This window comes from Nyctereutes procyonoides, unplaced genomic scaffold (genome assembly GCF_905146905.1).
Source record: "Nyctereutes procyonoides isolate TBG_1078 unplaced genomic scaffold, NYPRO_anot_genome, whole genome shotgun sequence".
NCBI lineage: Eukaryota > Metazoa > Chordata > Mammalia > Carnivora > Canidae > Nyctereutes > Nyctereutes procyonoides.
The window spans coordinates 16076769-16103520 of NW_026575047.1; the positions used below are offsets into that span (position 1 = coordinate 16076769).

Consider the following 26752-nt stretch of genomic DNA (forward strand, 5'->3'; position numbering starts at 1 on the left):
TTTTTGGTAAACTATATAGTTAAATGCCTATTCTTATGACAACACATTCCTGTCTCACATTACAATTAGTATTTTAACGTGTTTTATGGCAAATAATTCATTTCAGCTAAAATTTACTGTGTACGCATATATAATGGTGAGATCATATTGAGGGACATACTGCCAGACTTTGTGCTTATCAGTGTGCATAATCTCGTTTAATGTAGATCATATAAATATATACAATTCTACTTAACATTTATATCTGTATATAAATACAATCTCATTTAATCTTCAGTCCTACAGCGTAGATCTTTGAGTATATATGCATTAGATGTGCCTTTGAATTTTAGTGAAGCATTTATTTTGGTTCAGCAATCTATAATGGTAGATTGTTAAATATTTCAGAGAGAAAGCTATAGGCTTCATAATGCTTTGTTTATGTCACAGCCCCAAACTTGGTAAAAATAATTTTGATATTATATAATTGGGATGTTCTCAACATGTAAAGCTAATAGAAAACTGGCTAGCAAGGAATTCATTACCCTATGGATTATGCTTACACTTGTACTTACTGATGTATAATACATGTGCCAAATGATATTCAGAGAAATCTAAGAGCAAACAGTCTCAAATAAGTATGTCTTTTTCTGACATGATACACGATGTTGTGTATATCTGCTAATGAGTTCTTCCCAGATTGTGATCCAAGAGGTATTTTTCCAGCATACCAACATAGTGTCTAGTAATACACTCTGATATTTATGGTTATTAAAAGTGACCTGAAGAGCTCTACTGTATGGATCATATAGCTGAGGATCACACCCCAAAATCTTCAGTTCTATCTCTCACTTTCTATTTTTCTCACGCATCCAGCTTTGAGACATAATTGACAAAATTATAGGAAACTGAAAGTATACCATGTGATGATTTGATCTATGTATAAGCTGTGAAAGGATTCTCCCCCAACAAGTTAAGACATCTACCATCTCATTTATTTTGGTGAGCACGGGGAAGTGCAACTCTTAGCAAATTTCAGTGATAACAGTATTATTAACTATCTCAACAATGACTATGTTTTACATGAGATCCTGAAACCTTCATCTTATAGCTGAAAGTTTGTACCCTTTTACCAACCTCTCCCTGTTTCCCCTACCCACCCAGCAACCACTTTTCTACTCTCTGCTTCTAGGAATTCAACTTTTATTTTTAGATTGCACATATAAACCATACTTGCAGTCTGTGTGGCTTATTTCATTCAGCATAATGCCTTCCAAGTTCATCCACGTTGTCAAAAATGACAAGACTTCTTTCTTATTTAAAGGTGAATAATATTTGTGTGTGTACATGCACACATACACATTTTATCTATTCATCCTTGGACTTAGGTCATTTGATATGACCTGAGGTCATTTACATACCTTTGCAATTGTGAATAATGCTACAAAGAACATGAGTCTGCCTCTTAGTCTTTGTGACCTTGACCTCTTACTTTTCTGGCTAACAATTTAGTTTCGTTCACTTCTTTAGACTCTTTGAGACTTCCCATTTATTCTCTACCATCATTCTACTTTCCACATCTTGCCTCACTTCCTTCTCAGCCCATCTTAGACTTCATAGTCAGTAAGTATAAATATTTTCAAGTCTTCTCCTCTTTCTCCTTTCATCATATTGGCTTGGAAAAGCCCTCAATCTAGCTAAACTCAATTTTACTTACTCTGAGTGCCTACAAATTGATGAAGAAAGAAAAAAAGACAGTCACCCTATAGATTCTTCTCACTTTAAATCTGAACTTAAAGTTCAAGTAAGCACTCAGCATTAAGCTGAAGTTCAACTATATATATATATATGTATATATATATATAGCAACTAGCTAAAGATTATTTCTCATTTGTTCTCCACCCCTACCATTCCAATAGCTCTCCCTAGCTCACTGATGATGAGCGCACTGATTTAATTTTAAAAATTACTATTAATCACTGAAGAATTTCATTTTTCCCATCATGAAATATACCACTCTCCCTGCATCTTATAGTCATAGAAGTGAGGCTTCTCTTGCCAGTATTTACTGTTAATCTTTCCAGTCATAACTGCTCAGTGGGCTACAATATACAGTCAATAATAATGTGTGGCACTCTGTTGTACAATGATTTTTTTCAGCAACGATGACCAAATGTGCACTTGTTCACACTGCATCATGTCTGCTCAAGGCTTCTTCTGGTTTAATAATTACTTTCCGCTGGTTTAATACTCTCCTCAATAAAATAGATAAAACAGAGAGGGAGGCAAACTATAAGAAATTCTTACCTAGGGATCCCTGGGTGGCGCAGCGGTTTAGCACCTGCCTTTGGCCCAGGGCGCGATCCTGGAGACCTGGGATCGAATCCCATGTCGGGCTCCCTGCATGGAGCCTGCTTCTCCCTCTGCCTATGTCTCTGTCTCTGTCTCTCTCTATCATAAATAAATAAAATTAAAAAAAAGAGAAATTCTTAACTATAGGGGCATCTGGGCGGCTCAGTGTTGACTATCTACCTTTGGCTCAGATCGTGATCTGGGGCTCCCAGATCAAGTTCTGCATCAGGCTCACCACAGGGAGCCTGCTTCTCCCTCCACCTATGTCTCTACCTCTCTGCATCTCTCATGAATAAATAAAATCTTTAAAGGAAAAAACCCTCTTACCTATAGAAAACCAGTTGAAAGTTGATGGATGGTGGAGGTGGGGGTGGGGGTGGATAAAACAGGCGATGGGCATTAAGCCGGGCACTTGTGATGAGCATTGGGTGTTGTATGTAAGTGATGAATCACTACATTCTCCTGAAACCAAGGCTATACTATATGTTAACTAACTAAATAAAAAGTTGTGGGATGCCTGGGTGGCTCATCTGCCTTTGGCTCAGGGTGTGATCTTGCATTCCCAGGATCGAGTCTCACATTGGGCTCCCTGCACAGAGCCTCCTTCTCTTCCCTCTGCCTGTGTCTCTGCCTCTCCTCTTGTGTCTCTCATAAATAAATAAAATCTTAAAAAAAAAAAAAACTTGGAAGAAAAAAAAAAGCCCAGTTCCAATAATCCCACACCAAAAATCTCTTTCCTCTATCATTTTTTTCCTATAACTGAATTTTTTCCATTACTATATGTGCAAAGTATATGCCCTCCCATCATAAAGACATATAAATTGAAACCCCAAAACCTACCCTGACCTCCTCTTTCTAGTCACACAGCCTCCTTTATGTGCATAGCAAATTCCTTGCCTGGATTTTCTATACTGGTCATCTGTTTTTCCTCCCTCGCAACCCTTTTTATTTCTTTTCCTGTTTTTCTTTTTTTCTTTCTCTTCTGCTTGACTTTTAAAGTTTGAAATGCTCCAGGGCTTATTCTTCTGTCCTTTTCTCTTTGTCTCCCTACATCATATACTCATTTCGTTTTATTCTGATATCTCCCCCAAATCCAGGGCTTTCAATGCAAACTGAATGCTGACTTCCCCCAAATTGACACTTCATCCCCAAATCTTCACCTTAGTTTTTTAAAGTTTATTTTTATTTATTTATTTAAATAATCTCTATACCTAACATGGGGCTTGAACTCACAACTCTGTGATCAAAAGTCACATGTTCTTCCAAATGAGCCAGCCAGAAACCCTTTGGATGTATAGATCAAAAACTCAGTCAATCTGCTATTCAACATACTTATTTGTATGTCTAATGGCATCTCCAATTTCATATGGCCAAAAGAGAGCTCTCAATTTTCTTCGCATCTCTAATCTTATCACTTCTATTTGCCAGCTGCCAAGGCTAAAACAAAACCCTATGTCTCTTACTTGACTTTTACCCCTTCTCTCAAACTGCTGTAGCCAATCAATCTGTAAGTTTTATTGGCTCCATTTTCAACTGTTCTTAAATCTTAATATCTTACTCTGTCCACTTTACCACCTTGGTCGGAGCTGCCATCTTCCACACAGTTGTTCTTTTTGCCTCAATTTTGGATCTCCAACAGCATGCCCTCAACAAACTAAATTATTATTTCTTCAGTTAATATAAAAGAGGTAAAATCCTTCTCTTGTTTCCCAAACTTCTAAACTGGAAGTGTATTATCTGCCTACTGCCTTCCTGATCTGTTCTATCTTTCCACACACAGCCCTTCATGATGTTCATGGAACAAAGATTAAGACACATCTCAGGACCTTGTACTTGCTGGGCCCTAATGATTTGCTCCCTAAGTTCAGTCAGGTCTCAGCATACCTGACAGCTTTTCAGAAGGCATTTTCCTGAGAACCTTTCCTAATTACTGTTCTTCCTTACTTCATTCACATTCACTCACTTTTTCTCTTATTTTTTTTTTAAAGATTTTATTTATTTATTCATGAGAGATACACAGAGAGGCAGAGACATAGGCAGAGGGAGAAGCAGGCTCCATGCAGGGAGCCTGATGCAGGACTCAATCCTGGGATTCTGGGATCCCACCTGGGCCAAAGGCAGACGCTCAACTGCTGAGCCACCCAGGTGTCCCTTTTTCTTACTTTATTATTTTATTAAACTAATATCTATTTGAAATTTTGTCAAATTATTTACGTTCTCTCTCCCCTTTCTTATGTTAGAAATACTGAGCATGTACTTTGTAAATGGCACTGGGTTCTCTGGTGCAGGTATACACATAGGTCTTGTAGACAAGACAGAGGGAGCCCTTCTTTTCATGGAGCTTACATTTCAGTAGGAGAAGCAGGCATAAAAAATCTAATTACACAATGCTTTCTAATTAGAAATACAACTGAAGTACAGAATGTTAAGGGTTCCTGGAGCTTGAAGACCTGACTGGTCTGAAGATCAAGGAGAATTTCTCTGAGAATGTGACACATTAGTGGAAATCTAGAGGACTTCTGAATCAGGGTTGAAGCTGGGTTTGGATATTAGAAAAGTATTCTGCATATCCTAAAGAAGCCTATTAAGGAGCACTTACTGTGTGTGTGTCAACAGGTATATAAGAGCATTTGCCAGTTTCCTGTCTATCTCCCTATGGAGGTGAGCCATTACATCCTTAAATCCAAGAAGACCTTTGTGTTTATCTTAATCCAAAGAAGTGGAATGAGTAGATGAAAAGTAATTGGGCTGAATCTCTAGGGCCAGGATGAGGAAGGATAGGTGAGACAGGGAGAAGAAATAAGTTGGCCATGAGAGCAACCTCTGCTTTCTGGCTATTTCTATTTAGACCCTAATTTTCAACCACAGAGTCTAGTGACTTCAATTTTAAAAACAAAACAAATCAGTGTAGTTGTACCACAGACACTATGGTTTTGGCTCTATAGTTTCAATTTAACTGAAACATTTCAAATCTAGTTTGCTTTCTTTTTAAGGACTCAAATATCTAAATTTCTGAAGTCACAATTAAGAGGAAAAGTCTCTTAAAAAGTTAAGCCTTTCTGCTTATGTGTTTTCAGGTAGTAGCAGGCACATCAGGCTGAGAAGACCAGTGTTTATTAACCACTGGAAAGGTTAATAAATTAAATGAACAGAGAAAATGGTTTTCAAAACAAGTAAGGGCCAGATTTAGGGGTGAATTAACTTCCCACTTATAAGAAAAACAGGGAAGTACGTCCTCAGTAATAAAGAGTGGCAACTTAATCGTTACCAGTGAATTTCAATGCTCTTGTGGGAAGCATTGCTGGGAATTCAGCCAGACAAGGTGTGTGTGTGGGGGGAACAATCCTGTTAATGAGACTATTTAACCCTTCTCCCAAAGACAACAGTCTTCCTATAGGGAGGAGATGAAATGGGGAATTGAGTATAGGCATTAGCTTCTATCCCCCCTGGGTTTAAACCACTAACTAAATGCATGGTGCTGGCAAGTGTCAGAATCTTTGTTACCATGATTCCCTCATCTATGAGCAACATCATGCATGGTCTGTTGTTGCAAAGAATATGAGTTAACTCTTCTGAAGAATCCAGCACACAATGAGTATTAAAGGAATGTAGGTTCCTGTCCTTGTTTTTGGAAAGGCTAGGGTGGGGGAAGTGTGGGAGTAGGCGGCCATAGGGAGAACAGGAAGGGAAACAGTACACTTTTCTAAATGAAGATGAATGTGGGACTCTAGTAAAACAAGCTCCTCTTTCTTATACTATCATCTTGAAGCAGTACACCGCTCGTAAGGTAGAGTTGCTGGAGTGCCAAGAAAGGAGCCTCAAAAAAGAGAGTGAACTCTCTTTCAAAGAGTGATGGATAAATTCGGATTCTCATATATTCAAAAAATATATAAACTGGAAAATAAAAGAACACATTTAAAACTCTTATTAAAGATGATTTGTAAATCACACATTTTCTGTAAGTGGTTATACTTTGCTAGAGAGCTGAAACAGAGATCATACCTGGGCAATGAAGACATTGGCCATCCACTCCATCTGAGTTTGTAGACTATCACAACAAATGTGCCTGTAAAACAAGGTTTATAGAATACATAGTTCAAAAAGATAGAACTGTTCTCCAGTGTATTTGTTTGGTTATTAAGTGATCACAAACTTCTTTGAATATTTCCTGATTCATGACTTAATGCAAACAAAACAGGAGTATTTCAGTATAAGTTGCTTCAGGTTTCTGTTAAATGTACAAGATCAAAATAATAGTAATATATGATAGTTTAAACACAATATAGCTACAGGTTTTGGTAACTGCTAAAAAAAAAGGACCAGCAATATTTTTGTATAGGCAGAAAGGCCATGGTCATTTACTTTTTTCAGGTACATGGTGTTAAACATCTTTTTCCCTAAAAACTCTGAGCCTAAGAAGAAAAACATGTGCACATTTTCTTAAGAGTAGGCTTAGACAGCCTCCATCATTAGGATTATAAACATTAATACCCACAATACTTGTGAAAAATGAACTAAATGAAAAACTACTACCTCATGTTCAATAACACTGATTCAGTAACCTTTTATTGAAAACCTACATAAAACAGAGATCTTGCCTTCAAGGTTCACATAGTCTATTAGAGGAGCTAGGCATGTAAACAAATAAATTATAACAGTGAGAAAAAGAGAAAGTAAAGTTGAACACAAATATAGAAAGAGCACACTTGGGGATGCACTAAAGGAGTCTTATAAAAGGAAAATTCTGTAAGTGATGTTAAAATGACATGGCCACTTCAAGATAATTTTATATATACAAATATTATACTAATATTTGTATATATAATATATATTATATAATACAATATTCTATATTGATATATATTCCTCTTTGAAAAATAATTTGTAATAGTATTAAAATGAAATCTGTAAAACATTTTTGCTTCATTCATTAGATTCTCATAAAGACTACCTTTCTATTACCATGTCCAAAAAAATCCTCTCTATAATTATGTACTCGTGTGCAAAATACTACCGATGCCAAGAAAAAATAAGTAATGACTAGAGATAAAAGTTATCTGATAAGACTTTTGGGGCATCTGAGCTGTAGTTTGAAAGAAGAATGACATTGAGTCTATCACATCAGCAGGAAGAGGATAGTCGCAGCACAGATTATGGAAGAAGATTCAGTAAAGGGATTACATACATTAGACATGTAGAGATGAAGGAGCAAGGAATCTATGGTGAATTAAAGACAGATTACTATTTTATCATTAGGTTGAAAAAGGGGGGAGGGGGAACTCATGGGACATAAAGCTGATGATGGAGCCTCATATTTAAAGAGCCTTGCATGCTGTGCCAACAATCTTCTATTTTATCCTGTAGAAGAGCTTTAATGCAGGAAAGAAACACAATGCATTTTAGAAAGCCCCTTAGGTGGCATGGTAGAGAATATTCTAGATAACAAAAGTAAAATTAGAGGCATGAAGAGCACTTAGGATGACTGGAATATTCCACACAGATGAATGAACACATGGCCTCATCAGACAGACAATTAAGAGGCAGATCTAGTATGGTTTAGTGGTTGGTTAGACACAGCTAGGGTGGGAGAATGGGACACAGTACAGTATCGAGGGAGACTGGCCTGGCTAAATCCTGTGACATTAATGGGAAAAAAACTTACATATTTGGAAAGAAAAGGTTTGAGGCCAAGATTTTTTTTTTATACCAAGTTTTTTTTATACCAAGATTTTTTTTTATACCGCGTTTTGGTTATTTATCCTTTATATAAAACTGAATTCTGTCTGCCTATCCCATAAAAGCTGAGATTCCACACTCACATAACTAAGGAGAAGTCAGACATAGTCTCTCTTAAGCACTAGCAACCAGGATTCATGGGACTGAAATGGACATAAACCTTGAAGCAAATTTTTCTTCTTCTCAAAGTATTAAAGAAAAAAAAATTAGCTTCACTTAGGTGAAACATTTCCTGTTGGTAGATATATCTGCCAATAACATTATTTGTTTACTGAGGTTATCAATATATCAAATCCAAAAATGACCAGCTATTAACTTACCAGTGATGTTTTTCAGAATACGCTGTCAATCCCCAACTAAATCACATGGGAAAAAAACATAGACATTAAAAAAAAAGAAACTGTTTAAGACTGAAAACAGGATTAGGTATTAAATTGTGATTATCACACAGAACAGATACCCACAAGTAATGAGTCAATGGTTATGACTGATCTAGGGTTGAGTGATAAATGAGGGGTTCAGCTACAAATTTAAATATGCTCAAGGGACAGAGGGAAGGGGTCTTATGATGTCATGGGAAAGTGTGGGAAATCTCTCAGAAGATACTCTTGGCTGAGAAAGGATAGATATCTGGGAAAATGGCCAAAACAAGATATATACCTTGTTACTGATATTGTGGGAAATAAAGAATGTGTCAACAGCAACACAGGTATATGTGTTGAGTTTACAAATTGTGCGTATAGGGAAAGTGAAAAAAATTTCAGTAACAGAAACCCAGAGTATGTTCATTAAAATGTTTTGTAAGTATTCATGCAAATATTAATTGCAAATATTAATTAGCTAATCAAGTTAATTTGTGATAAAAGTATGGCATAAACTACCTGCTGGCAAGATTCAAATATTGAAGAGGAAGGAAATGTATAAGAGGAGTCCACTTCCTCCCCGTTATGTTGCAGGTTTACTACCGAATTTGGCAAAATGAAAAGGGCAAATTACACAGCCAGGCATCAAGAGGCTGTTTTCCAGTGTGTAGAATTGCCTAGAACATTCCTTATGTTCCCAGGTTGTGAGACCGATCAAGGAATGGAATGCAGAGAAAAATCTATGCATTTTTTTCAGTAGACACGGCCTTATGGGGATTTCTTGCTTTACACAGCAGAGACCAAGAAGTTTGATTTTAGTAGAAGTTTGACATCATGCTTTTTTAATCTGCCTACACAAGTTCTCGCAATCTTCAACAGGTCCCCTGCCATGTCTGTGGCAGCTTAAAGATTTTGTCTATAGCTTAATTTATAAAAAGCTTGATTAATGCCTCTGACCTCCAAATCCTTAAATAGACACATATTCCTAAGACTTTTATACTTTTTCAAAAACCTTTCCCTTTCAAACTTTACCTTGTTGGAGGCTTCATTTTCTTTTTCACTCCAAGATAAAACTTCATTGAAGCAAGAGAAAACATTTTGTCATATTTACTACTCTGTAAGGAAAAAAAATAATTTGTAATTAAATAGACTTCATAAATATCTTTATATTTCTCTTGAGTAATAATGACTGGACTTGGAATTGTTTATTTCTTCAATGTTTCATGGATGTTATACCAAGTTTTCAGTACATGAAGATTGTTCTGATTACAATGTTATACATTCAAGTATAAAATTTTGGATATACATGCATATTTATGTATGTGTGTATATGTATATATAAACACAATATTTTTTATTCATGACACCTAGGACCAGATATATATATCAGAACTGATAATTTTTCATTTTTTTCATAATTTAAAAATAGAATCATATACAATATCATGTAATTCCACCAGCGTTGTCTGCAGGCAGCACCCTGTATTCATATAACTAAGGAAACTACCTTCATGTTAATGGTTTTGCTACCAAATGTATTATGATTTTCTGTACTTTTTGGATTTTAGAATGATGGAAAACATACTATGAACCTTTATGAGTACATAATGATCTCAAGTATTCATATTAATATCATTTTTCACAAATAATTCATAAAAGTAGACTATTAAAAAATTTACATCTGCTCTGGACCCATTCTATTCTCCATACACATCCTAACATATTTGTCTGTAACTAATATGTGTTTAAAATACTGGAACATAGGTCATGAGGCAAAACCTGAATCATTATACTCTAATTTCACAACTTTCATCAAACCACACATTTTGTTATTTATCCTTGGATAAACTGAAATAATTTTATAAAGATAATAGCCTTGGAAATGAATATTACCACATGCTTTCTCTCCTAAAAATTCTGAAGGAAATATATATTTCAAAGTGTTAGGAATGTAGCATTTATTATTAAGAGCAAGGGGTTTGGGATCATGGAAACCTAGGTGCAAATCTGGCTTGCTACTTAGTTTGTGACTTCACATTAATTTTCTCTGCTCTTCTTGTTATTAAACATGGATAATAAAAATACTGAGTACCTCAGAGGGTTATTATTATATCTGTGCTGCCGAAGCGAGCACTCAGAGGGTTATTATTAGGTAAGGGGGCATCTGGGCACTTCAGTTTGTTAAGCATCTGAATTCGGCTCCCAGGTCATGATCACAGGGTCCTTGGATCACGCCCCACGTCAGGCTCACTGATTAACAGGGAGTCTGTATGTCACTCCGTCCCTCTACCCTGCTCATTCTCTCTCTCAAAAAAAAAAAAATAAATAAAATCTTAAGAAAAAAAGACTGAGTAAGGAAAGGGGTACTAATAGGATTATTCTACAGATTAAATGAGAAAAATGTCTATAAAGCATTTAGTCCAGTAATCTGCATGTAGTAAGTGTGCAATAAATTACAGCTGTTTTCAGGAACTTAGAACACATTGCTTCAGAGACGCAGTAATACAGACACGTTGTTAGAATCCTAGGACAGGATGCAAAAGCTCACTTTGCAAATATTGGCTGAAATTCAGTACTAAGTACATTTAGCTGAAATTAGTACTAGTTCTATATGAGTTAAACTATGACTCTGAAGTCTTTTTTTTTCATGAAAGCAGTTGTATTTAAAAAGTAAAGGATGGAAATACGTTTATAAAATTAAAAATTGCCTTTCACAGAGAAAAAAGGCTAAGAGAATACAAAGAAAATAAAAAGGTAAAAGTAAGGAAGCAGATGATCAAGAATAATGCTTGGGTGACCAGTGCTCTATGGCATTGATGAAGCCTGGAGTGTACACGGGGAATTTACTCCTGGTCACTATGATCAATGTTTGCTATTATCATCAGGGTAGATGATTTAAAATAGTTTGGATATTTTTTCTCTTATGGCTATATTTCTAGAAATGGAATCACTGGACTAAAGGCTAGGAATGTGTTTCAGATTTTGGGGGGTGTCTAGGTGGCTTGGTAGTTGAGCACTGACTCTTGATTTTGGCTCAGGTTCTGATCTTGGGGTCATGGGATCGAGCCCTGCCTTGCTCCATCCTCAGCATGGTGTCTGCTTGTTCCATGCCCTCTGCCCCTCCCCCTCACTCACACTCTCATTCCCTCTCAAATAAATAAAAGCTTAAAAAATAAATAAGATTTTGGCCAAACTGATAGTGTGCATTTACTTACAATTAAACATACACTCATGTAGTCATTAGTAATTTTCACTTTTGACTTGGTCAACAATTTGTCTTGTTTGAATTAGTTTTATCTATATCAAATAACAAACTGCCTTGTCCTTTTAAATGAAATATTCTACACAAATTGCTGTTTGCCTTAATTTTGCTGTTTACTTTTATTATTTTTATGAAGTCATACTGATCTTTTCTTTTGAACTTTATCTCTTAAACTTTAAAGGATTCTCACATAGCTGACAAATACCGAATTGTGTGGCCATGTAATTTGAAGGGTTGCACTTTCTAGAGTTTTACTTCTGTCAATCTGGAGTATACATTTTATTTACAGTAAAGATGAGAATTTAAATTGAAATTTTTAACAATTATTCCAGTCCTAGTTAATAAACTCTTCTTTAGTCCTGCATTTATAATGGCAAATTTACCAAAAGTAAACCTTAATATACAATTAGGTCTTTTACCTTACTTAAGGGTAGCACAGCTATCTCTGTTCATTTTCATGCCAGGATCATATTATCTTGGCTATTTCAGCTTTATTGTATAGCATGACAGTTGGATGGAAAATACTATGCAATTATTATTTTTTTTTAAGAGAGAAAAAGAGAGCACAAGCAGGGGGAGCAGCAGAGGGAGAGGGAGAAGCAGGGTCCCTGCTGACTAGGGAGTCCAATGTAGGACTCAATCCGAGGATCCAGGGATCATGACCCAAGCCAAAGGCAGATGCTTCACTGACTGGGCTACCCAGGAGCCCCTATTTTATTTTTTATGCTCCAAAATGTTTGCACGTATTCTTATCTGTTTACACTTGGAGGCACATCATTTTTGCCAGATTCTAAAAATAATTCCTTTGGGATTTTGAAAAGAATTGCATCAGACCTATAAATAAATATTAGACTTGACATAAATTTTATTTCTCTCAGTGAAGTTCTGTAGTTTCCTTCATAAAGCCTCTACTTCTAATGTTAAGGTCATTTTCTGGTAGTTTATGTTTTGTCTTTTATCCCAACTGAGGACTGGTTTTGAGGTACTGTTTTTGTAGTGTGCTACTTTACTGAATGTTAATTAGCACTGAAGTCTAATATAGAAGAGCAAGCTAGCTTTGTAAGGCAGGACATATTCCATGTAGGAGAGACTCAAAGCAAGGAGAACTTAGGAACGTGTACAGGTGTGGAGCCTCCTGGCCACACCTGTGAGATACTACATGAGACAGCAGCTGAGGTGAATGTCCATCTGCGTAGTTGAGACTGCTATTCCCTTGGACTCAGTCCGGAGTGAGGCAGCCAGGTAAGGTGAGAGGCAGGAGTTCCAGCAGTGTGGGTAAGATGGGATTTGCACGGTTCAGAATGAGAGAAGCACTGCTGAAGCGGGTGGTCTTCAATCTTAACAAGACATCAGTAAGTCCGGGACTGCCTACGTCGTCAAGTGCTTTTGGCAGTGGATTGTCTGGAGTCCTACAACAGATTCTCAAGCCACTCTTGACATGCAAGCTCATGACTTTATACCATATCCTGTCCAAAAAGAATGCTAATGACAGAATTTGAGAGGAAATCCGCAACAGTGGAAAGCAAGCTTTTTTTAGTTTGTCTTTAAATTGAATATGCATGAAGTGGAACTCTAAGGATACTAATGGAAAGTTCTATAAAAAGAAACCTCATTTGGCAAGATAACTTTACTGTTGGTTTATTACAATTCTCTCCTTTGGTATGTATATTTTCTGGAGAATTGCTTCGAAAAGTTCAAAATACTGGACTGTTTGGGAAGTCTCTAACATGTTACTTCAGGCACTATAATTTAAAATAAAGTTTTTTAACTTAGCCAATTAAATTAGTGTGCTTAAAAAATTATTCTTGCTACTAAAAGGAGTTTGCTTATTAGTGCATGCAACTAATGACCCCTCCCTTACTCACTTGGTTTTTTCACATCATTAACAGTATAATGGTAATATTCTTTGAAACTTCTCACCTTTTATGTAAATCAAGTCTGAAAACATTTTAATTAACATTTTCTGTGCAGGGAAAACTCAAAACAAAATATATCTTCCCCTGTGTATTACCCTAATTTGTTGTTAATGAGCATTCATAAATTATCTCTAATTAACACAGTCTTTTTAAATACACTTTTCAATTTATAATTTCCACTTCCTTCTCAGCAAATCATTTTCTAAGTATAGACAAATATACATATATTAATGGTAACTGTCAAAACCAGAGGCAAATGTTTATTCAAATAAGTTAGGAGATTTTCACTATTGCTTATTTACTGTAAGATAATTGGAAATGTTAACATTACCAATGACTCGACCATCAATATTAAAAGGGACAGAGCAGCAACATGAAAAAATAACCAGCCACATAAAGTCATGTGTTGAAAATAATGGTGGTTTAAGGAAAACTGTAAGTCGAGACTCCTCTGCTTGCCTAAATGTGCAAATTAAAGTATCAGTTGCATTAATTTATTCTGACAGATGTGCAAATACAGCTTTTCAGCACAATAATTATAACCCCATCCTCTGAAGTCACTGTTACAAAAACAAAATTTGTCCTTAAAGAGCACTGTCTTTTTGACAAATAGTGTATCTCACTTACATGTGGAATCTAAAAAAGTCGAAATCATAGCAGAAAATAGAATGGTTGTTGTCAGGGATGGGGGAAATGGAGAGATGCTGGTCGAAGGGTTTAAAATTTCAGTTATGCAGAATAGATATTCTGGAGATTTAATGCACACCATGGTGACTACTGTTAATACTGTACAACATACTTGAAATTTGCTAAGAGTACATCTTAAATGTTCTCACCACACACCACACACACACACACACACACACACACACACACACAGCCAACAGATAACTATGTGAGGTAATGGATATGTTCATTAGCTTGATTGCAATAATCATTTCACAATGTGTACATGCAACAAAATATCACCTTGTACAATGTAAATACATACAATTTTTTGTCAATTATATCTCAGGCTGGGAAAAAGAAGTATTTCAAACTCCAAAAAAAGAAAAAAAAAGATAACCACTCTTTTAGACAAACTCATATAAACACTGTCACTATATGAATTATCTTAAACAGGATGTTGCTTTCAAAAAGATATAAATTCTTAAAACATGTTCTGTTAAAGGGTATGAGATTCTTTATCTCACAAAATCAATCTGTCTGAAAAAAAAATCACTTGTCTACGAACAAGCTCCTTGTGGCAGATTTTTAAATTTATATCAGCTTGGGGGAAAACACTATAAAAAACTGAATTTACATGAATTATAATATTTGGTATTGCTCAAAGGAAAAAGACTTAACCACCATGTTAAAATAATGCAAAATTATTATTTGTTTAGTAAGTCCCTGATTGGAGCCTTTGGAGTCCGACACTCCAAAGTGGGAATGAACACTCTGTTGCTTACTGGCTATGGGATATTGGGCAAGTAATGTAACATCTTGGTAAGTTCCATTTCTCCATCGGTAAAGTGGGAAAATTGTATAGTACTAATTTCATATAGTTATGATAAAGGTAAAACGAGATAATACAAGTGAAATGTATAGAACTCTACTTTTTATAGAGCAACCAGCTGAATCTTGAATGCTAATTGCTGCCATTATGACTCCACTGCCTTTACTATGACTAACCACTAGTTTCTAGTGACCTTCTGTTGCTACACGATACAAGTGTTGGTTCCTTAATGGGACTAAAAAGTTCAGGTTCATGTTTAAATATGCTAAGCAGATATCCAACTACAGAATTGGCCCTTAACCAACATATTATGTATATAGAAGGGCAAGGATTAAGAAAGTCAGTCTAAAGAAGATTGAAGAAAAACAAAGAAAATTTAATCAGATTCGGTTCTAGATGGCTAGGATAATCAGCTGTGAAGTCCTGAATTTACTTCATGTACACAAATCTCAAGTTCATGAACCTTAAAATCTGATGTGTTCAGTTCACACAATCCCTAATTCTTCTGTGCCTTACTTCTGCAAACTCCACTCTTCCTCCACTAGAAAAACGGAAGAATGATAACAAATAATAACCACTTGATACCTATACAGACTCCCTGCCGGGTCTTTCAGATGGAATAATAAGAATGGAGTTCCAGTACAGTATTTAATACAGCTCTGAATTGATGAGGGCTGCAGAATCAGTGCTGTTTTGTTAGCCTCCCTGCCTGGACAGTCCACTGTCCTAATCAAAAGAGGAATGCTGCTCAGATTTATTTATGCCCACATGGAGGCCTCACTGCTGGAGGAACATATAGGGAAAGCGGTCAAAGCATGTGGGGAGCTCAACAGAAGCCATAACAAAATGAGACCACAGAGCTTTGGAAAGCTGCCTAGGAATCCTTTCTTCATAACATATTCACAGATGTTACTAGTCTGGTTTGTCTTTATACATCTCCACAAAACATCACAGTGAAGCACCACACACTTAAAGTATGCAAGCAATGTTTACCCCAGTGAGTCTTGTAATTCAATATAAAAAAGGTGCCTTTAGCTCCTGCTGTCATTCTTCATTTAAAATAATTATGTAGATGTTATTTGAATCTCAAGGAAGTGGAGATGTTACTGCATACACTCCTGTAATCACCACACAAAACTGGATAGAGATATTTCTATCATCTTAGAAAAGGTTCTTACTGACTCCATCATCCTGCTGCTGCAGCAATCTTTCTCTACACACCAGGCAGACACTTCCAGACTTCTTTCATCATAAATGGTTTTGCCTGTTCTTAGACTTCTAATATACAAACTCATATGGTACCATTTTGTATCACTCTTTTTGCTCAATAAGGGCTCAAAGACTCATCCATGTTGTTACATTCATTAGTATTCATTTTTGCTGCTGAGTAATATTCTATTGTATGAATATATCATTCTTTTATTGATGTTGAATCATCTGGAATGTTTCCAGGTTTTAGCTTGTTTGAGTAAAAGCTGTATATTAACATTCTGGAACAAGTGCTTTGTGGACATAATACCTAGGAATCAAGATGTTGGATCATGGGGTAGATATATGAATAACTTCATTTTTAAAAACTACCAAGCAGTTCTACACAGTTAATCAACATCCTTAGTCATATCGGGAGGCATAAAATAGTATTGTGTGGTTTCAATTTGCGTGCCCCTGGTGACTATTACATTGAGTGCTTTTAGTTCAATGGTTATATTAGCCATTCTTCCATCTTCTTTCATGTAGTGTCTATTCAATACTGCATCCCAATTTTCATTGTATTGTCTTTTTAGTGTTGATTTATTATTCTTCATATTCTAGATATGCATTCTTTCTCAGATATATGTACTATGAATATATTTTTCTCTGTCTGGGATTTGCCCATTAATATTCTTTATGAAGTCTTGATGAGCATGCTATTACCAATATATAATACTATACTATTACTGTATAGTGTTTCACACTACATATATATATATATATATATACACACACACACATTAATATATATATAATATTACATATGTAATGTTTCATGGTTTAAAAGAACATATATTCTTAACAGCATTAAAATAAACTGGTATGCAGGATTCATACTATCATCACCATATTACAGATTCAGAAATTGAGGTTGAGAGCTTAAGTTATTTATTCATACAACCCACTTAGTGGATTAGAGGTTTTCTGATATTAATCAATATTCTTATGATTCCAAAATTTATCTATTCCCTTTCTCATCTCTATTTTCCTTCTCCATTCCACAACTCCTTAACAAAAGCTTTTGAAAATTCAAACTTACAGGGATACAACAGCAAAAGGCTTTTGCCTTTTTATCCTACATTCTATTAACTTCCATTAGCTAAACTCAAGCCACTTTTGCCTCAGAGCATGACATTCCCTCTCTCTTTTTTAAATTTAAATTCAATTAGCCAACATATATTATATCACTAGTTTCAGAGGCAGACTTCAGTAATTCATCAGTTGCAAATAACACCTGGTGCTCATCACATCACATGACCTCCTGAATGCCCATCACCCAGTTACCCCATTCCCCCACCCCCTCAGTTTGTTTCCCAGAGTTAAGATCCTCTCATGGTTTGTCTCCCTTTCTGATATCTTCCCATTCAGTTTTCCCTCCCTCCAAGATCTTGAGTTTCCTCTATTCCACTAATGAGTGAAACCATATGATAATTGTCTTTCTCTGATTGACTTATTTCAATCAGCATAGTACCTCCAGTTGGTAAGATTTCATCCTTTTTGATGGCTCTTAATTTTATTGATAAAGATGCTGATTTACATGCTAGCTTATGTAGCACATATCAGCTTTTTCTTTAAGGACTTCTTTGCACTAAAAAATGAGAAGCGCCACATGAAGTTCTTTACTCTGTCACTTGGTGTATTCATGTTCCATCCAGAGGCTGCAAGAAATCACGAGCTTACTGTGTGTTCTATTTACTCCCAGGGCCTGACTGCCAAAAAGATACTGACAGAGGTATAAATGACACTGCTAATACCCACACAAACATGCACACATATTCAAATACTAAATACACAACTACCTTTGAATCCTTGTAGAGAAAGAGATACCCATCTCGTAAAACGAAATACCGATCTTGAAACTTATTTCCAGACAGTATTTTAGATGGTTCTTCTTTAATCTTTAAGACTCCTTCTTTGATACTTTCCAGGGTTCTCCTCTCTGTAATGTACAACATTTTGTAAGTGAGGTACATTTTCATTTATTTGGAATAGAATATAAAACATTTCTATATTTTCAGTTTTGATAATGCATAATAACTTGTTTCTTACCAGTAAGAAGCCTATGGTTAATTTCTGGGAACACCATGTGTCAGGATATTCATATCTACTTGTAATATAGGCCTATCCATGCTATCTAACTGGCTCATGGCTAATAAGCACTTGAAATGTGGTTAATCTCAACTGAGATCGGCCCTTAATATAAAATATATGCCATATTTCAAAGACGTAGTACCAAAAATAAGGTAAAAATATAACTTCGTAATATTGACATGATCAAATTATAATATTTTAAATAGAGTTTAAATAAACTATTTTACTAAAATTAATTTCACGTGTTTGTATCTTCTAATGTGGCTACTAGATAATTTAAAATTACATATTCGGCTTGCATTATATTTCGTTGGAACAGCTCTCGAAAAAAAACAATGCGAATACAAAGGGAAAAAATTCTCTCCCAGAATTCTGATTGAGGAATTCAGGAATTCTCAGGGCACTAAAGGAAATCCTATACATATGAACTACGTAAGGGTTAAAAAGGCAAAACTGCTAACGTAGAGCACTTATTAACAACTCTATGTGCAATACTGCCATGCCCCATACTTAGAAACCACCAATTTTACAAAAATACTTCTTGGTAAGAACACCAAATTTGTACTTGTATAAATTTATCATGTATAAATTCATCAATACATGTCCAGTCTAAAACTTTCTTCCCAAATTTTAAACAATTTCAATTGCCTACTTGAGAACAGAACCTTAAGCCAAATAGCTATGACACGGTCATTATGGTGTCAACATCCGTTCTTCCTGGAAAATACTGTGGGCCTCCTACTAGATAATGACCACAAAAAGATGTAAGGTGGGACGCTGTATCAGACCAGGATCCTTAGCAATTTTTTGCTAGCCAGTTGATACAATTTTTAAACGTTCATGCATTGTTTCTGAAATTTACAAAATAACTTGAATGGTTTTAGAAAGAACTTTTAGTCTTAAATCTAACATTTCTTTGGTTTGAGGAAAGCCTGTACTTACACAACAAATAACACACAGTTTCACAATTATAACTAGCATAAGAAAACAAAAGTTTAAAAAATAGAAACAGTTCTTTTTAATTATAACTCAAATATGAGCATGGTATGAATACCTGGAAGCAAAACCCCCCAAGAGTAATAAAGTCCCTGATGCTAACCACAGACATACAAACAAATGTAATTAACAAACCCCAATAGTTTTCATGATACATATACTGGCCACAGACACATTATTTTAATCAAACGTACTAAAAGAGTTCTTTTTTGGTATTTGGTGACTTTAATATCTGAAAACATTGCCATAATATCTCCTTATACACTTACTAGATATTCACTACCATAGAAAAATATTTCAAATGATATTTTACAACTAAATAACTTATTTTTAAATTAAAAATAACCTTTTCAATGAAGAGTAAGGTGTATTTTAATAGGGTCAAGAAAAAAGTAAACATAAAACTATTCAGTGAAATTCATATTACACCAAATCATTCATTTCTTCATAAAGTATTTAGGGTCTAGTGTGCACTTGATTCTAGTAATATACAATCTTGGAGGCAATGAGTTAAATATGGGCTGATAAACAATGTTGTATCTTCTGATAGAAGTGAACAATTCAGAAAATATTCAGTAGCTTAGTGATTTAGCTGATTTAGAATAGGGAAGTGGAGAAAGGTATTTACAATATGGTTGGTTTAGAGACAGGTAAATCATTTTTTAAAAGTTTAAATTATAATCAAGTTGTGAGATACAGATATTGTATATTGCTTAAGCCAAACAAATTCTATTCAAGCCTTCTAATCGTACTTTTTCACTTAGGTTTTTGCCCTAAATAAACCTTTCAAATGTTACCAATAATCATATTTCCAGTGCCCAAGTAAACCATTTATTTGTAGGTTGTAAGAGAAAATAGGCTTAGGGGAAAAAAAATAACTGTTGCTGTGTTTCGGTTCATACTTGTTAAAATTTATCATTTTAATCATTATTTAATTGAATATATTAGCTACATCTTGCAGCATTCATTATTATGGAAATGGAGAGAAGTTCTGAGAGAAATATATGTGAAGAAGGAGGGAAGAATGGAAAGAACTTTGAAATGGAGTTCTATAACTATCAAGGGCTTTAAAGACTTTTGAAAAGCTCTCACAACTAAACTGCTCTCAAAATGTTAAAACATGTGCAATGATTACCCACCACTTAAAGGACAAAATGAAGCTACAGACTTTGGGGGACATCATGCGTAACTCAGCATGTAACAAAAACAAGGTTGTGAATTAAATGGCTTCCAACAATTCACTTTTCCAGTACTGATTGGTCCCTCAACTGTGGGGTACTTCACTCTTAATATTTTCACTCCCTCCCCTTCATCTCAGGCAGAAAGCTTACTAAGGTCCTCCGTTCCAGAGGAACTTGGTTCAGTAAAAGTTCATGCCAGCTGTGTCCTCTGTATCTGCTATCCAGACCCTATCCAGGTTTGAATTCAACTCTAACTTGTCAGAATATAAGCTTTATGCCCTGCATGTCTCTTCTGAGCAGTTCAAATTTCTGCTCTTTGCAGTGGGATTTCGGCTTCATAACTCTTGAGACTCAGGCCAGAACTGCTGTCTCCCTGCTATGCTTTGGGCTTCTCAATTCCAAGAGATCTTGGTCTTTTCATAGTCTGTCCCAGCACAGTGATCTTTCTAGATGTTTTTTTTTTTCTTTTTCTTTTCTTTCTTTCTTTTTTTTTTTTTTTTGTAAGATCTAAACTTCAGAGCACTAGTGTTTCTAATGCCATATGTAGTCCTCCTGGCTCCACCCTTTGCTATAGTCATTCAATATACATCGAATCCCTCTGATCTAATCAAAAAGATGGCTTTCACATGTGGCAGGGTCCATGCTATCAATCCTTGGCATCTTGTAAGTTAATAAGCATGGAATACTTCTAGGTACTCAGAATGTTAAAAAAAGAAAAAAAGGAAAGAAAGACATAGGACACACTCTGTAAATGTGCTTTTAATTGAAAAAGAAACCAGCTATAGCACATCATTAATGTACTATAAGAAGCCGTTGAGTAACTCGGGAAAATCATCTAATTTTTTCGCAAATGTAACAAATCTGAAGACTTCATGCATTCTCCAAAGCAATTATTTCCTTCAAAGAACGATTCTGGGATGTACCCTAATGAGCACAATTTCCTTTACTACCTTTGTGTTTCATTCCAATAAAACTCCAGCATACTGTCTCTAGAAAAATCATAAATCCCTCTCCCCTTCTTGTTGAATGCTAGGACAAGGAAGGTTACAACTGGAGTTAAGGCATCTTTCAAGTTAACAGTGGAACAGCAAGAAAAAAAAAAAACTATTCTTAGTTGTGCTATAATTTTGTTATTAACTAGAAAAGCCCTTAAAAGTCACACGAATGAAACAAAACAGAATGGCCAAATTTATTTAAACAGAACAGACTATATTACTGGGACAAATTAAAACAACAAAAAACAGTTTTTCCCAAATCATCTGAAAACCTCGGGTTCTTATTCAAAAAGAACAATTCCTAACTAGTGGTCCATAATCCTAATAAAAGAACTTATCTACAGAGTAGGTGGAAGCGTCCTGGGAAGGAGAGGCAGAGACAGAGAGAGGGGGAGAGAGAAACATAAATCCAGGAATGGTACTTCTAAAATATATTCTCCTCCTTTATCCTTCATGTGCAGTCAGTCAGCAGCAATTCAGCCATTATTCTTTGAGAATTTCTCTTTGGGGTTCAATTCTATTTCATTCCTGACGTTACCACTCTAACACCTGACTTTTCTACCCACTACTTGGGGATTCCAGGATTCTATAACTCCATGCCCTCTTTTCTAATGGCTCCAGAAAATGATCCAGATTCATGTCATGCAAACGCCGTTTTAACACCCTAATCCTCTCCTCACAACTTCAAAGCCTTACTTTTCCACTATTCAAAGCCTTACTTTGGAACCATTAAAAGTCTAAACTCCTTTTCCTGACTTTTAAAGGGCTAAATAAGCTGAATGTCTCCTACCCATCTCTATAAAACATTAATTAAAATATATTTATGATTCAGTTGATCATAGATACTGTTTGGAAAACCAATCTTCCTCTCCATGGCATGACTCAAGTTGATCACCTGAATAAATGAGCGAAATTCCCTTCTCCTTGCTTCTATACAAATTCTATCCCACTTCTGCACCCCACTTATTCAACAGAAATTTTTCTATCTATTCTAGTTCATACTTGTTATTATGTCTCTAAACTTTATGATCTAATTTAGTTCCTGAATGCATGAACCATAGTTGCTTAATAGTTTAGCTTTTAAGTAACATGATAATGTCATATTTGCTTTTTAAAATAATTTGTCCTTTGTATTTTCCTCCCCAACCTATGTGACAGCTGACATAGCCTAATGACTAAAACAGTTTGGACCAGGTTTAAATGAGAACCACAACCTTCACTCAATCTCAGGCAGTATTCTCTGAATCTCAGTTTCTTCAACTGCAAAATGGGGATACATACAATCTTCACATGGATGTGGTTTCTGAAGTGCTTAGAACAGTGCCTGGCACAGAGCAAGTAGTACGTAACTGCTTGTTTAATGAACAGATTACAGACATTATTTTTAATCTGTACTACGGAGTCAGTGGTAAGCAAAACCAGAAAGAACGGTACTTCCAAAGTCCTGATGATTTACAGACTGAGTTTCTAAGAATTTAAAGAACTAACAATCTTACTTATCCTTCATTTCAATAGGGGAGGTGGGTTAGGACAGCATATATGGGCTGGATTTGGACACATGTTGATTCAAATGCCTGCTCTGTCACTTATAAGCAGGTTACCTTGAGGGAGTTACGTAATATATCTCCATATCCTAATTTCTCCATCTGTAGAAGGCCTAGTTAAGTACTAGTAGACTATCTAGGAAGAATAAATGAGATGGTGAATGCAAATAATTCAACTCATCATCTGGCATAGAGTAAATGCATAATAACTACAATGTATTGTTTTTATATTTCTTATTATATGTTCTGAACAAGACAAGGGAATTTTTAAATGCTCTATTTTTCATGATATGTATGTGCCCCCCCCCCCTTTTTTTTTGCTGGTAAAGATTATTTCTTCAGGGTTGTAACATTCTCTGAAAACACTCCTTGTTCCATCTCTGCCTGTGAACAGTAAAGATTACAAATGGGCAGTTTCCAGGAGACATCTTGAAAACACATCACGGCCAAGTGATATTTGGCAATATTTGTTGCCTAACAGCTAAAAATTTCTTACAAATTGAAAATTAGACACATTAGCCTTTGACATTAATTATATAGAAGATGTGTATTTTTTTTTCTTGAGTATAGCTGACGTACAATGTTACATTAGTTTCAGGTGTACAACTTAATGATTTGACAAGTTTATGCTATGTCCACCACAAGTATAGCTACTATCTGTCCCATTTCAGCACTATTATGATAGCATTAACTGTATTTCCTATGCTATGCCTTTTATTTTTAAAGACTTATTTTAGAGATTGAGAGACAGAGAGAGAGAGAGAGAGAGCACATAAGTAGAAGGGGCAGGAGGAGAGGGAGAGAGAATCCCAAGCAGACCCTGTGCCCAGGACAGAGCCCAACACAGGACTCAATCTCAGAACCCTGAGATCACAACCTGAGCTGAAACCAAGAAGGATCCTTAACTGACTCCATCACCAGGTGCCCCCCACCCCCACCCCACTCTGTGCCTTTTAGTCCTATGACTATTCATTCCCTAACGGGAAGCCTGCACTTCCCACTCCCTTCTACCATTTTGCTCACCTCTCCCTTCCCATCCCCTTCCCTCTGGCAATGACCAGTTCTCTGTATTTATAGGTCTGATTATGCTATTTATTCACTTTTTTTTGTGAAGGACCTAGAGGGTATTATTCTAAGATAAGTCATACTGAGAAAGACAACCATGTGAGACAGAGATCATGTGTATTCTTAATAATTTGAAGGAAGCAGAATTTCAGATATGTTGTACTCACTGGATGACATTCAAAGTGTATTTTAGTAAAATTTAGTTCTACAACTGAGTAGAAACAAAACTGGTAATAGCTGCTGGAAAGTAATCTATTTCTTAGGAAAAGCCACCTATGTCCCCTGGCTCATCCCCAGTCTATTTTCCTTTATGCTACTTGTACTGAAGAAGCAATGCTTAATAGAACTAGTAGCCTGCTGACATTCATCTACAATTAGAGTCTCCATAAATAATAAAATTATAATTGCTATTGAAGGATTGACTAGAAAAGTACCAGAAATTCCATGCTATTATACTGACAATGCAGCAAATTACAGAAAGTAGAAACTACTTTTCTATTTTGTTTTTACTGTTACCTGAATTATAATAAACTTTTAGAAATAAAATTTATAGTAAATTATATAGTTCTTTTATATTAAATAATGTTGTTTTTAGTATACTCTTAATAAACACATAGGTGACACTTTAGACTTTACAAAGTGTTGATATATTTTATCTCGTGTGGTTCTCATGCAACTTTTTTTTAAGATTTTTTTTTTTTTTTAGGTAATCTCTACACCCAATGTGGAGCTTGAACTTATAACCCTGATTCACTGATTGAGCCAGCGAGGCGTCCCTCATACAACTTTCTATAGTAGGAAAGACAGGGAATATGATCTCATTTTGTAAATGAGAAAACTGTGACTCACAAAAGCTTTGTGACAAGGTTAGAAAGCAAATGCCCTATATAATTACAATTCAGATATTTTAACATGTAACATATAATTCTGTATTCTACACTGAGACACTTCTAAGTAATGGTCATTATTATCATGATCACCACCCTCCATCATTACCACAATAATAATAAATGTGTGGGCACCTTTCTTGGCCTCATGCACCATTTTACATTGTTAAACACACTTTTCCTAAAACTTACTCCTTTGATGATGCCATAACATTGCTCTGTCCTTGTTTTCTGGCAACTTTTCTGATTGTTCCTTCATACATAGGGCCTCTCTCGATACATCCATGCCTTAAATGCTGGTAAATTCTATGCTCACAGTTCTCTCATGTTTTTACTTCAACACTACCACTACAGGATGTTCTATTCTCTAAAGACTAAAACCATGCTCCATATATTGTGTTCTGTAGCAATGGGTTCTTAGATCCCTTCCAGACATATACCCACAGACACTTGACAACTAAAACCCAAGACATCCAGAACTAAATTCAGTGACCCCACCTTTCTGTCATCCCAACCAGCAACCTGTTCTATTCTCCCCATCCTAATATATCCCAAAGCATTCAAACCAAGAAACCTAGGACCATAAACCACTTTCTCAATAATAGCACAGTGCTAATTTCCTCTGGAAAGCATTCCCTAACTACCCAGGTAAGAGCTGAGTTTGCCCCGCTGGGGAACTGTCAGTACCTGCCCACTAACAAGTGTTTTATTCATTTATATTTTTAAAAATTTACTACATGTATACTTTTAGTAAGTAAAAGAATAAGACATAGTCTTGTTACAGAGGACAACCCATATAAGAATTACTAAACAAGAAATGATATTCCAACATCCAGTGTTGGAAGAGAGGTCAACAATCAACTAATTGAACCACTTTTCTGTGCTTGAAAGCTCTTCATAAACTTCTTGGCCTATCTATAGCAGTCATGGTCCGCATGGTGTGTTCGTAGCCTTATAATTTAAATAGATTTCATACATTTAGATTTTCTGTTCCTTGTAAGGGAAAGATAATGCTTAACAATCCTTTAAATTTTCCACAGTAGATGCCTGGTAGATTCCTGATAAAAACTCAGCAGTTGATTTTCTAACTACAGAATTATAATATTAAAAATAGTCAGAACATTCATTCTTCATAGTGAGTATCGAAGACTTATCGATTTCCAAGAGGATACTTCCTTTTGACATGGACAAGGCTTACCTTCAACGTTTATACACCTTTGGATTCAAAAAGATTTGATGGGGAGTGGAAAGTAAATTATTTCAGCTAGACTATGATTTATGGACTCACACTATTTTCTTTTATTTTCCTAAGTCAGTTGATAGTGGATGGTTCAGCTTTCCAGGTCTGTATTTGCCAGAAGCAGTTGCATTTTGAACTATCCTATTCTAATGCAAATTTAATTCCAAAGCATCTGTCATATGCAGCAATCTAAATTTAGAAACCCAAAGGGATACACATTTGAGTTACATCTTATATCTTTTTAAAAGTGTTTCTTCCCCATTGAGATCATTAAAACTTGATTCCAATGTACTACATTCTATTGGGGTAATTTTAAAGATCTTTAATGCTTAAAATAAGACTTTAGCAACATAAAATTATTTATTCTGGAGCCTTACAGAAGGTATTCATTTATGGT

At 35.5% G+C, this 26752-nt stretch overlaps 1 protein-coding gene across 6 annotated transcripts in view; it reads right to left on the minus strand.

Moving 5' to 3' along the window:
* ARAP2 (ArfGAP with RhoGAP domain, ankyrin repeat and PH domain 2) overlaps window positions 1–26752 on the minus strand; it is a 188644-nt gene that overhangs the window by 11680 nt on the left and 150212 nt on the right. For all 6 annotated transcript variants that reach the window (XM_055326211.1, XM_055326212.1, XM_055326215.1 and 3 more), the window contains 4 exons: window positions 18156–18295; window positions 9462–9544; window positions 8388–8423; window positions 6334–6397 (listed from right to left, as the gene is read on the minus strand). In XM_055326211.1, the coding sequence (XP_055182186.1) occupies window positions 6334–6397; window positions 8388–8423; window positions 9462–9544; window positions 18156–18295 (323 nt within the window). The remainder of the gene's footprint in view (window positions 1–6333; window positions 6398–8387; window positions 8424–9461; window positions 9545–18155; window positions 18296–26752) is intronic.